General features: G+C 39.0%; 1 protein-coding gene across 2 annotated transcripts in view; it reads right to left on the bottom strand.

Moving 5' to 3' along the window:
• Nucleotides 1–12,733, bottom strand: part of MALT1 (MALT1 paracaspase) — a 60,234-nt gene that overhangs the window by 19,305 nt on the left and 28,196 nt on the right. Inside the window, exons 6-10 of one of the 2 annotated variants that reach the window (XM_059409744.1) lie at nt 12,319–12,415; nt 11,777–11,809; nt 9,072–9,098; nt 6,892–6,924; nt 914–1,117 (exon numbers count right to left, since the gene is read on the bottom strand). In XM_059409744.1, the coding sequence (XP_059265727.1) occupies nt 914–1,117; nt 6,892–6,924; nt 9,072–9,098; nt 11,777–11,809; nt 12,319–12,415 (394 nt within the window). The remainder of the gene's footprint in view (nt 1–913; nt 1,118–6,891; nt 6,925–9,071; nt 9,099–11,776; nt 11,810–12,318; nt 12,416–12,733) is intronic. The other variant, XM_059409747.1, reaches the window with a different exon arrangement.

Genomic DNA, 12,733 nt, shown 5'->3' with positions numbered 1-12,733 from the left:
AAAAATAAATAAATAAACTTAAAAATTATTGAAGTAAAATAATTTGAAAGACACAGAAGCTAAACTGCTACTTCAACACCAGCATGCCTAACAACAGACCCGGGGATGCCATCTGGCTGGCAGTCACATGTGACAGCACAGTATCACCGCACACAGAGCCTGGGGGATAACCGCTCCGAGAACCTCGCCGGCTGGCCTTCCGTGTGTGCTTCTACCCATTACAAGAAGTAACTTACCAAAGAAATCACTTACTACTGACAGCATATTCTGTCTCTAAAAAATCTGTACCGTATTTGTGGTGTTCTTCACATTTAAATGAGAGAATGAGTAAAATGTTTACAAATTTACCATTAGAATTTCTGTGGGGGCCCACCTCTATGTTTGTATAGAGCTTTCGTTCACAAATTGCTTTCATATGCTTCATTCACCAATATATTCTTGCTAAATTCTAGTTCCTGCTAAAGGACTAGAAAATACTAGGCAATAGAAGACTAAAACATACAGAATGTACACTTGCTTCCCTCTGTACCCCCCCCCCCCACACACAACAGGACGATACACATACGCGTATACGACGTGCTATTTGGTCATTGAGCTTCACTGTACTTCAGTTCTTATCAATAAAACACAAAATCAATTAAGACAGGAAAAAATTCTAGTAAGAACAATATTGTTTTGATAAAATAAGCGATATGAAAGTTAGGACACTGAGCTAATTGTTCACATGGAACTTCAGAATGAAGATTAAATCCATCATTTTCACAATTTCAGTTGTAAAATTAATTCACAAACAATTCATTCACACACTTTAGCTGGATGTGTTTACTATACCTTTCTCTGATTTTTGTCTCTTAACCTAACTTGTACAGTAACGAGTGGATAATTATAAAAACCAAGATCATAAATATCTTACCATATACTCCTTTGTCTAAAAGTAGTAAAAATTCATCCACAGCATTTCGCATCTCATACTCAGTGAGATCCAACAGTGAAACAACTTTGAAATCTAGTTGTCTTAACAAGTTGGTCAATTCATATACATCCACCAATGGTGCTTTAAGCTTGGGGTGCTCCCAGTAATTCATATTTCCTATCAAGAGAGCAACCTTGTCCTTTGCTGTTTAAAAAAAAAAAAAAGAAGAGGGGGTATTTAGAGGAGGATATAAAGATTAAAATAAAACCTATGGAAATGGTATAAATATAATAAAACAAATGCTTTACAAATAAGATCTCATTCTTAATTTCATCCTAGAACTATCACTTTATTTAGCAGACCACTTTATATAGTATATAGTATATATACTACATATAGACCACTTCCTGTAGTATACTGAGGAACACAGGTTGATAAATCAAACAACTGAAACTTATCAATGCTTTCGAGAACCAGGCAAAGGATATTTACGACTCATGTGAACCCTAATGGTAACAAATATTAAATTTATACTTTTATTGAGTTACAACAAAAGAAAAGGATATTCAACTAGACTTTTAGAGCAAATTTAAACAAGCAATGTTAGTAACTGGGTTCCCATCAAATTAGGTTCTGTTTTACTGACCGTGGAAGATGTTAAAACCAAAAGAATTACCAAAAAGAGGAACAGGACAAATTCTCGTCAGAGCAAGCAAGGGGAAAACCAAAGAGGAGAGAAAAGCAGGGACTTAACAAGAACTCTATCTGTACTTTGTCAGTTGATGTGCTATCTCTTTTCAGCTTCTTCAAAAAAAAAAAAAGAAAAATCCCCTGATCTTAGGGATATGTAAAGACCTTTTGTATGAATATCTTAATAGTTTATTTTCTGACCTTAGTGCAGAGATGTTGCTCAAAGACGTACCCTCATACAAGGCATTTCTGTTTCTTAGGGCCAAACAGACCCAAACCGATGCCTTAGAAAGTGCCAGCTAGCTTTACCACATATAGAGCGTGGTAGAGGGCAGGTCCCCACAACCACAGCGTTGCTAGTCTGGGGTTAGTGTATAGAGATTGGAGACCGAGCCATGCCGGGAGGAACAGCGGAGGGCCACAGCGGGGACAGGCAGTACAGGTTCTGGTGTGAACCACGCAGAAGGCTGTAGGGGAGCAGCTGACAGGCCATCACCAAACCGGCTGAGGAACCGCCGACCAGGGCTGGGTGACCAACCTCTGTCACTTAATGCTGCTCAGTAGTTGTTTTATAAATTATCATGCAGACTGCTCTCATGACTGAAACAGGCATAAATAATCCTGTTGCTGACTTGATGTCTGCAATATGGAATCGAATTTCAGATGTTTTAAATCATTAAACTGATGAAAACTCTTTGGTGAAATTTCTTTCCACAGAAGACTTAAGTCTAGTGTTAAGCCAGGTCTGGAGAAAAACCTGTGCCAACTCTAAAATGGGGCTCTCAGAGTGAAAGAACACCCGCTCTGTGAAAAGCCTCAATCCTTTCTTGTCGTGGTATCTTTATTCTACATTCAGTCTTAGAGACTTCTTGCAAGTTGCTTATTCTAATGAGTAAACATATTTTATTTAATTTATTATTTTTTTAAAATTTATTTATTTGTCAGAGAGAGAGAGGGAGAGAGAGCGAGCACAGGCAGACAGAACGGCAGGCAGAGGCAGAGGGAGAAGCAGGCTCCCCGCCGAGCAAGGAGCCCGATGTGGGACTCGATCACAGGACGCTGGGATCATGACCCGAGCTGAGGGCAGCTGCTTAACCAACTGAGCCACCCAGGCGTCCAGAGTAAACATATTTTAGAAAAAAAAATGAAATGATACTTGAACATTTCTAATTCTGTAAAAGTCACTTTAAGGCCCACATGAATGATCATCTTTTCTCTAAAAGAAAAGGTCAATTATCAAGACTATTTTAAACACAAAGATTCAGACATAAAGCTTCTACTGAACTGCCTTCAGTTCTAAAAATCATTGGAAAAGTTGAGGACACTCAGGATAGAATTCAAGAGGAGGCAGTATGAAACTTAACATTGCCTTTTTAAAAAAATTTCTTCTTAAATAAACTAGATCTGTGCTCTTAGACCAAAGTACCCACCACATGGCAAACTTAGTTGACTAATCCACAGAAAAAAAAATTCTCAGTAGGATCAGAATGTAGGCCTGTCCATAAAGTGACAGATTCGGCTTAATGTACCTCAGACTGAGGAAAGTAAGAGAATGTGTGTCTCTGCCTCACACAAATCATGGGGTTCCCAAAGTTATGCAGGCAGTAAAGTGTTTGTAAATCAGAGAGGGTTTTTTTGATGGAATATTATAATTTAATTCTAATATCTGTCCTAGACTAAGTTTTACTGGCAAAAACCAATTATAAGAAATACAACAGAAAAAAAATCACTGACATCTAGGGGAAAAGACCAGTTTTCAAACTATGCATGTTTTTGCTAATGTCAATTCTTTATTCATGGATTTAGTCATCTGTTTAGAAAGAACAGTCGGTACAGTTTACAGAAGGCCAGGGTTCAACAATTCAAGAACTATGTGGCTCAAAATATGTGTAGCAGCAGTGGCCAGTGCTCTTTAAAAAAATTTTCCCCAATGACAGTTAACAGCCAATTCCTAAAATGTCTTAAGAGCATTTTCTTGAGTGTAATGGTAATAAAGATGATGGGTAAGCAATCTTACCTTGCCCAATCTGCTTGTGAACAGTTCCTGAACGACAGGCCAACTGTGGTGCATTTGGAATAGAGATGCAGACCAGAGTGGTCAACATAAGAGACGACAAAGACCCATTCCAGGAATTGGTTGTAGAGAGGAAAAGGAAAAGCCAGACTTTAGAGATACCACAGAGAAAGAAGCGGTAAAATGCGAAGTGGGGGAGATAAGGGCAAGGAATCAAAGACAATTTCAAAATAGCAACTACATAAGCAATTCGTGATGGCTTGCAAGTGATAAAATAGATGGAAGAAATCTTCTGAAGAAAAAAAAAACACTTACTGTAAGAGCCACCCACAACTTCTTGAACACAAACCATTTATTGGAAAAAGGAAACAAAAATGCCAGTTGATTAAGCAACAGAATAATAAAACCACTTCAGAAAGATATTTTAACTACATGATCCTAGGCATCTTCCAAAGCTTAATGCAAGGTATTCTGCAAAAACCGATATAATGCTACAGTATTAATTCCACCTGTAATTATGTGTGTTACTCATCCTCTCTCATCCAAAATAAGGAATATTCTTAACTACCTGGAAAGGAACCTGGTGCAGATTAAGTGCTATTTAGGTATTTGTTAAGTAAAATAACCTGTTGACTATCAAAAATTGAGTATTAGCATCAAATCTGATGGAATATACAGTCCTTGTTGGTCTGCACAAAATCTTTTTAATCTCTACATCCTACAAAGTCAAGTCCAAGCCTACCTCTCCAGAGGTGGTAGAAGGCAGCGATCTCCAAGGAGCCACGCTATCCTTCCTTGCCCTCAAGGGTACAGACCTGCACCCCAGCTCCCACCCTGAATCTGGGCTGCCCTGTGACTGATTTTCTCTGAACAAGACAGTTTAGTGTGACACCTGCCAGTTCGTCTAAACCTTAGGAAATCTGGACGACTCCCACTTTTGAGGCCCAGACACCATGTAAAGAAAAAAATTTAAGTACATGGCAAGACCACGCAGGTAAGGAGGGGAGGATGGGGAAGGGGAGGGAGGGTGAAGTAGGCCTAAGGTTGTACAACGAACGGGAAGACGGAGGAGTACAAGCCCCTTTTAAGGGGGTAACCACTATTTAGCACAGCTACCCCTCAAAAGCTACCACTTTTCAAAAGAACCTAGCAATCTAAATTTTGATATAACACCTGGTTAGTGATGACTGATTCTGCTAAAAAATACTATATGGACTGCCCTTCCTACCCCACCACCCCCACACACATAAAGGTTACCGAGTTTGTGCCCGCTTCTCTGTGGCCTGTGGTAATCTCATGTATGCCACCGCTTGGTTTGAATTTCCAGCTGAGGAGGCTCATAACTCTACCGCTAGCCCTAGCCCTGGCCGCCCCCTTCAAGCTCCAGATCCATGTCCACAACTGCCCACTATACATCTTCACCTCGATGTGCTCAAATACCTCATGCAGGTTAGGTCCTAAACGGATAGTCATCTAGCCTCTGAATCTTGCTTTCCATTCTGTATTCTCGAACTCGGTGAGCTCTTGTTGTCCACCTAGTGGGCCAACCAGCAATCTGAGCAGGCCTGGTGATTCCTCTCTACTTTTTATGCCCTATAGCAAGGTAATGAGAACAGCTTACTGATTCCATCGCCTAAAGGTCTTCTGAGTCGGCTCTGTCTTCTGCGTCGGCTCTGTCTTCTGCGTTCGCATTGGTACTATCCTAGTTTGGATTCCCATGATTTCTTACCTAGACTACTGCAGCAGTCTCTGAATTTTTCTCCTAACCAAAACATCGTCTCCCTCCAGTTTACTTTCTCCGTCCATACAAGACTGGCCTTTCAGAGACAAATCACAGGCCTCTATCCACAAGTTTCCTTCTAGTGGCTTGCATGAGAAACGGGCTCCTCAAGGGCTGGCGTCCTCCATCTTCTCTCCCACTTTCTCTTTGTGCTCCACGATTGTGTGTGACTTGCAGTTCCCACAAGACAGCACACTGGCTTACTCTCTACAATGCTGTGCCTGCGATGTCATGCTTCCTGTCTGGAAGGTCCTTCTAGTCATCGTTTTCTTTCAGATCTTTTAAGTAATCTCTAAACACAAGGTGGGGCTTGAACTCATAACCCCGAGATCAAGAGTCACAAGCTCCACTGATGAGCCAGCCAGGTGACCCTCTACTTTTTATAAAGCTGCTAGCATTGCAACCTCTGTGGCTTCTCCCACCTCTAACCTCACTAAGAGAGAGCATGAACCGCTTCTGTGTAACATCTAAGTTTCCTGTTTACCTAGTTGTATGCATGCTGCCAAAACAAAATCATTCCACAGAAGTTGACTAGGTCCCAGAAGCTGAATTCATCATCTTTTTCAGCTCCCTGTTTACAACTTCTTTTACAAATATCCAAAATAAAACATTTGGTCTCACTGTCATTTAAATATTTATAAAGTCAAATTAAAATGTCTTGAATCTCTTCATGACCATCATAAAAGCATTATAATACCGCATTTTGACTAAGTATTTTATTTTCCTTATTCATTTATTTTTTAAAAGGATTTTATTTATTCGACAGAGAGAGACAGAAAGAGAGAGAACACAAGCAAGATAAATAGGAGAGGGAGAAGCAGGCTTTCCGCTGAGCAGGGACCCTGATGTGGGGCTCAATCCCAGGACCCTGGGATCATGACCTGAGCCAACGGCAGATGCTTAGTGACTTGACTGAGTCACCCAACAGCTCCTATTTACTTACTTTAAAAAAGTTTTTATTTATTCATTTTGGAGGGTGGGCACCTGGGAGGCTCAGTTGTTGAGCAGCTGTCTTCAGCTCGGGTCATGATCCCAGGGTCCTGGCATCAAGCCCTGCATCGGTCTCCCTGCTCAGCAGAAAGCCTGCTTTTCCCTCTCCCTCTGCTAGCTGCTCTGTCTACTTGTGCTCTCTCTCTATCTCTCTGTTAAATAAATAAATAAATAAAATCTTGAGAGAGAGAGGGAGAAAGCTTGCAAGTCGGGTGGGGGGGCAGAAGGAAAGGAGGGCAAGAATCTCAAGCAGACTCTGTGAGTCACAACCTAAGCTGAAACCGGGAGTTGGACGGCCAACTGAATGAGCCACCCAGGCGCCCCTATTTTGACCAAGCATTTAATTAGTTTATTGGTTAAGTAGGCGTGGGGCCCAATGGGGCATGGGGTTTGAACTCCTGACCCTGAGATTGAGCCCTCAGCTAAAATCAAGAGTCATACACTTAACTGATGAATAAGCCACCCAAGGCAGCCCTTGACCAAGCATTTCAAAGCTCTACTCACCCAAAGGCTGATCAGCTGTTTGCTCTTTATTGTCTACAAAAACATAAAAATATAAAAAAGATAAGGTGTTACTGTCCATGATACAAATATCTGCAGGTTAAAGACACATGGAAACAATGAACAATAACATCAGCAGCATCAAAAGACAGAATGTGGTTTCCTAACAGCTAACTAATAATTTTAGTATTTTCAGATTCTTGATAAACATACCTGGATGGACAGAGTAGAATCAGGAGAGGGGAATGTTTTCAGTAATTAATGATCACAGCTAATCCTTAATATGCTCGGGAGAACTCAGTCTGGAAATGGTGGGTGGTGGTATTAAGCAGTGGCAGGAATGCTTAGCAGTTGCTAAAGGCTTACCTGGTACTATTCTATGCACTTCGAATATAATGGACTTAAGTAAGCCTCACCTTGTCTATAAGGTACAAACTTCCTCCACTATATAGACAGGGACTCTGAGGCACAGAGGGATTGAGTCATTTGCTTGAAGTAATGGAGCTAGTCTCACTCCACAGTCCATGTTCTTTGCCAACTACATACATAAAATGAAAAACCACCCATCCTGAGGACCATGCAGCAAAAGATGCAGGAAAAGATGGGATTGAGTCAGTAGTGTGTCTTCTATTATAGACAGGGTAGCTCTTTTTGCATTTTTAATAATATATTTAATTATTGTAGTCTATTAAAAGTTCATTTAAAAAAATTCTTTTTTTCAAAGACTTAGTGTTGGGGGCATCTCTTGATTCCTATTGTATAAGGATATAATGAAAGTGGGGCCAGGAAAATCTTAGAAGCTTAGTGGTGGTTTCCTGCAGAAGTTTTCCTGATAGTTTTCACAATGTTCGCTGTACAGCAAGAAATAAGAGAACAACTTAGGAAAGGAGAATTCTAACTAGACAAAGAGAAACAGCTAGCTACATCACTGCATGGGTCTGGATGTCCGAAGCACATGTCCCCATGAGGCTCTGCCACAGGACAGCACACGGGTAACAGAGGCCTTCTAGGTTGTCTCATTAGCATCTGTGTAATAGACATAGACTGATCATCACTGACGGTAACAGATGTTTATTAGTAAAATATGGGCATGAAACTAAGCAGACCAGTTATGGTGCTAAAATAAAGAGAAATAACTTATTGGGAATACGAAGGATCACTTTAAGTAATAAATGATGTAACTGCCTTCTTCATTGCTCGGGGAAGGGTTAGTTTCAGAGTATCTTCCCAGGTTCCATCACTGCCTTTCAGGATCTCGGGCCCATGCTGATGTCCCTGTCTTTACAAGGTCCTCAGTATTACTATGCCTTTCATCACAGCTGAGCCTTTCCCTTTAGCTTCACCTGCTCAAAATCGGATTAAAACTGGCCAACATGATGAATATTTCTATAGTGAGTCTTTTTTTCTTTTTTAAAGATTTTATTTATTTGAGAGAGAGAGGCAGATAGCAATAGCATGAGTGGGGGGTGGGTGTCAGGAAGAGAAAGAAGCAGGCTCCCTGCTGAGCAAGGGGCCTGAAGTGGGGCTCGATCCCAGGACCCCAGGATCACAACTTGAGCCGAAGGTAGATGCTTAACTGACTGAGTCACCCTGGCGCCCCTGCTATCTGTCTCTTAGTGGTCCATGGCCACCTATTTCTCTGCACGGCACCAACGATGCTCACTCACACCCCTTATACTTCAGATAAAGGCACTCCATTAACTGCCTTTTTATGGCATAGGTCATACACAATGATAAAAATACACATTGATATTTTGGGTAGCTGCAGTACATTTATTTTTCTGTAGTCTTATAATCTAGAATATTTTTAATATTTTCACTCGTGTGAAATTATCCCTCATGTAAGTACTAAATTCAACCGTAAATCGTATTATTTTTATTTATTTATTTATTTATTTTAAAAGATTTTATTTATTTATTTGACAGAGAGAAATCACAAGTACACTGAGAGGCAGGCAGAGAGAGAGAGAGAAGGAAGCAGGCTCCCTGCTGAGCAGAGAGCCCGATGCGGGACTCGATCCCAGGACCCTGAGATCATGACCTGAGCCGAAGGCAGCAGCTTAACCCACTGAGCCACCCAGGCGCCCGTATTATTTTAATAAAGAAAAAATTTACAAATATTATTAGAGCAAAAGAATATCTAGTTATTGTAGTCAAGCTAATGTGTTGGTTGTCTTACTCACCAGGATGTCCAAGATTATTTAATTCATCTAAAATGAAGTAAGAGAAAATAGATTAGTTTTAAATAACTGAACAGCCAATTTAGCACCAATAGTAAGACTAATCAGAGAAGTAGGTTTCGAGCTATTAAATCAGGCTATAATATTTCATTAGTTTAGAACTTGTCAAATGCCTTCATGGAGAAGCCATGCCACTACTAAGCATGAAAGGATGCTACTGTGGATTTGGTGCAGGACTTCTGAGCTATCACTACTTCCATTAAGTGACAAAAAGCTGAATGGACTCATTCATTGTTTCTTCAAAGTTTTAGATATTCTGGCCTTTTAGGAAAGAATAGGTCTGTTGCCTCAATGGTAAACTTCGTGAAACTAAGAAACAATCTCTAAGAAAAATCTATGATTTTTTTCTTTTTAAATAAACTTTTAGTTTTAAAATCGTTGGAGATGTATAGAATTAATGTGAAGACAGTAAAGAAGAGTTCCTGTATACACCCATACCCAGCCTCCCTACTTTAACATCTTCTGTTTAGTAAGTGTAAGGTATATTTATCACAACTAATGAACCATTAATGTCCTTTTTTCCTCTGGGACCCCATGCAGAACACATTACATTTTCTTATGTCTCCTCGGGCTCTTTGTTGTGACCATTTGAGGCTTTCCCTGTTTCTGATGGCCTTGGCAGCTGTGAAGGTTACTGGTAGGGATTTTGTGGAAAGTATCTCACTTTGGATTAGTTGATGCTTTTCTCATGCTCAGACTGATGGAATGTGTGTTTGGAGGTACAGTGGTTTCAGAATCATTAACCCGTACTCTCCAGCTAAAGGACAGATAAAATCATCTAAGCAAATACCCATGACACTATAGCCATCTCTTTTTCCTTTACAAATCTTAAGATGCAAATTAGCACTAACAATAAATTAGAAATATTATGCTGTTGCTAAGATGTCACAGAGGAACTTATTCTTATCTGCCATGTAAAGTTAACGGAAGAGCATCAGCAAACTGTACAGGGCTCCGCACAACTTCTCTGGCCTCTTGTCTCATAGACTGCATTCATTTCTAGTTACTTAGGTCAGCACCTTGTTCTTCCTTCCCTTCTTCACTGACGCTGCTGCATACATTTGTAACACATTTAGATTCTTTGGTCACATTCTGCATTCCATTCTGGGAATCCCCCCTCCCCTGACCTCCTACTAAATGACTTGCATACATGTATTCACCATTATAATGATCATACAGAATAGTTTCACTGCCCTAAAAAAAACCAACTCCTGAGCTTCACTTATTTAATCCCCTCATTTTGTCCTGACCAAATATCTTTAACAAAATACATAAAGTGAAATAAGTAATATGTTCTGCAGGTTAAAAAAAAAAAAGACATGATATAGGACACTGTAAATGGTATGCATCAATCCATTAATTATAAAACATCTCAAATTTTACACTTTTTTAGAAAGAGAAGTTGGATCTAATTCTCCCATTTGAAATTTTTGAAATAGTTTCATAGTTGGATCTTCATCTCTAAGCGGGCTGAAAGGTTGATGTGAAAATTAGAATTTGACAGTGTGTTTGCTACTGTAAAAACTACAGAGAAAATCAGACAGCACAAGAAACAGCACAGCAAGGCAGTAATTTCCATGCATCGCCATGAAGCCAAAGGGCAGTGCTAGTTTGTATTTGTTCTTAGAGATACCCAACTTTGGAAAGTTTAAAAATCATGCAATTAGGCAAAAACGAAGTCAGAAGTTAGAGGAGCTTGTTAGGATTTCTTCACATAGCTTCCCTCATGTAAGGCCTCTATAGACAACAGGATTGGAATCCCCTTTACGCTAGAGAATTCCTGTTCAAAAGTATGCATTAGGACAAAAACAGTAATGACAGTATTTCCATGTGACACCATACAGATACAAAAGACAGGAAAACCCAGGAAACAAAAGATTTAACTTTTTTTTTTTTACTTTACCCAAGTAGACCCCAAGATTATGTAATATTTTAAAGAAGCAGAAATTGAAAAAATACTTTGCTATCTACAAATCAAATTCTGTAAAACAATGTGATGTATTAAGGGAAGGTAACTTAAGTATTAAAATTTACTCATTAAAACTTATGTGAGTAATTAAAACAAATTTAAAAGCTTATGTTGAAACAGATTTTCCAGTTCTTTATATATATTATTGTAAAGATGATATGGTAGATTAACCTATTGTAGTTTCGAAAAATGGATCTTACCAATTTTATGCTGAAATAGTAATATTAGGTACTTGATAAAACACGTGTTTAACAAGAAATTGCCTGTCCTGAAACTCTCAAAGAAGCCACATTCGCATTTGAACAGCATATAATCGCGGCTGAAAGGGTGGCTAAAATCTTAAATGATTATCCATGATAGTACAGCTTTCCATTTTTTAAAATTAATTTTATAAAGATAAAAATTAACATTAAGAATAAATTGTAAAATTTCTCTATTCATAAGATGTACAGAAATGTTATTCTTATTTGCAATAGAAAATCAATGGAAAATTAGATGCTTTATTAATGTGTTAGTTTAACAGCATCCCCGGCAATTTACAAATCCTGAGACTCGGTGAAACTTCTTTCTTATAGCTAGTATTTTTTCCATCACTGCACACAGCAGGCTAGAGCACACCACCAATCCCCAGGGAACCAGCATGCAGGATATGTGGTTTCAAACCAAAGGATTACACTACCTTCAGTGCACTCCACTGCCTCATCTGTTCTTCCTTGTTCCAGAGAAAACAAATGTGAACATACTGTAATTCATGATCTTAGGAACGGCAGCCATCAGGTAAACAAAGAAACGAATGTCATAGAAATATGCTGGCAAACCAACATACGCATCAACCTTCCTACTGCTGACAACCTAACTATAAATGCATGAGGCTTAAACAGAGCAAACTCCCACATTATGAACTTTATAATGGGACTGTTAATCATCATTCTTTCCTTTCTATGTCTGTGATGCTTGGTTTTTAAAAGCATTTTAATAAGAATCTTTTCCCACTTAAATCAAGTTTTTTGTAACTAAAGTTTTAAAGAAAACTTTTTTTGCCACAAATGTTTATGATTGTGAGTTCAGTATGTATTCTCTCAAATTTCTACATAAACAAGATACTGGCTATTTAACATGACACTAAATAGAATGGGATAAAAAGCAGAATTTCCACTGCTTTAATGTTTCATTTTATATAACTTATATCCACTTGACAGAACACTGAGTAAGATGGCTTACCTATGATGATTTCTACCTTCTTGCTATCTTGACTGTCTCGATCATTATATACATGACACCAGTAGGTTCCCTGATGTTCCAGATCCACATAAGGTACCTGTTTTCGATATCAGAACACACACACATACATTTGCTTTCAATTTAACTGGCTTGGAGAGAAACTTATTTTAAATTAGGAAAAAAACCTAGAACCTTTTAGTGGACTTTAGACATTCTTAGATTATTTTCATTTATTAAACATTAGCAGGCAAACAATACAAGGATTCTAAAAATGGTGAGTTAGGTGTAGTACTACTGGACATTTTAAGGATTTTATTTTGGAGTCATCTCTACATCCAGCACAGGGCTTAAACTCATAACCTCATAATGAAGAGCTGTACACTCCACGGACTGAGCCAGCCAGGTGCCCCATCTG

Source organism: Mustela nigripes, chromosome 8 (genome assembly GCF_022355385.1).
Source record: "Mustela nigripes isolate SB6536 chromosome 8, MUSNIG.SB6536, whole genome shotgun sequence".
Classification (NCBI taxonomy): domain Eukaryota; kingdom Metazoa; phylum Chordata; class Mammalia; order Carnivora; family Mustelidae; genus Mustela; species Mustela nigripes.
Note: the sequence above shows the minus strand (reverse complement) of the source record. Positions and strands in the feature narration are given on the sequence as shown.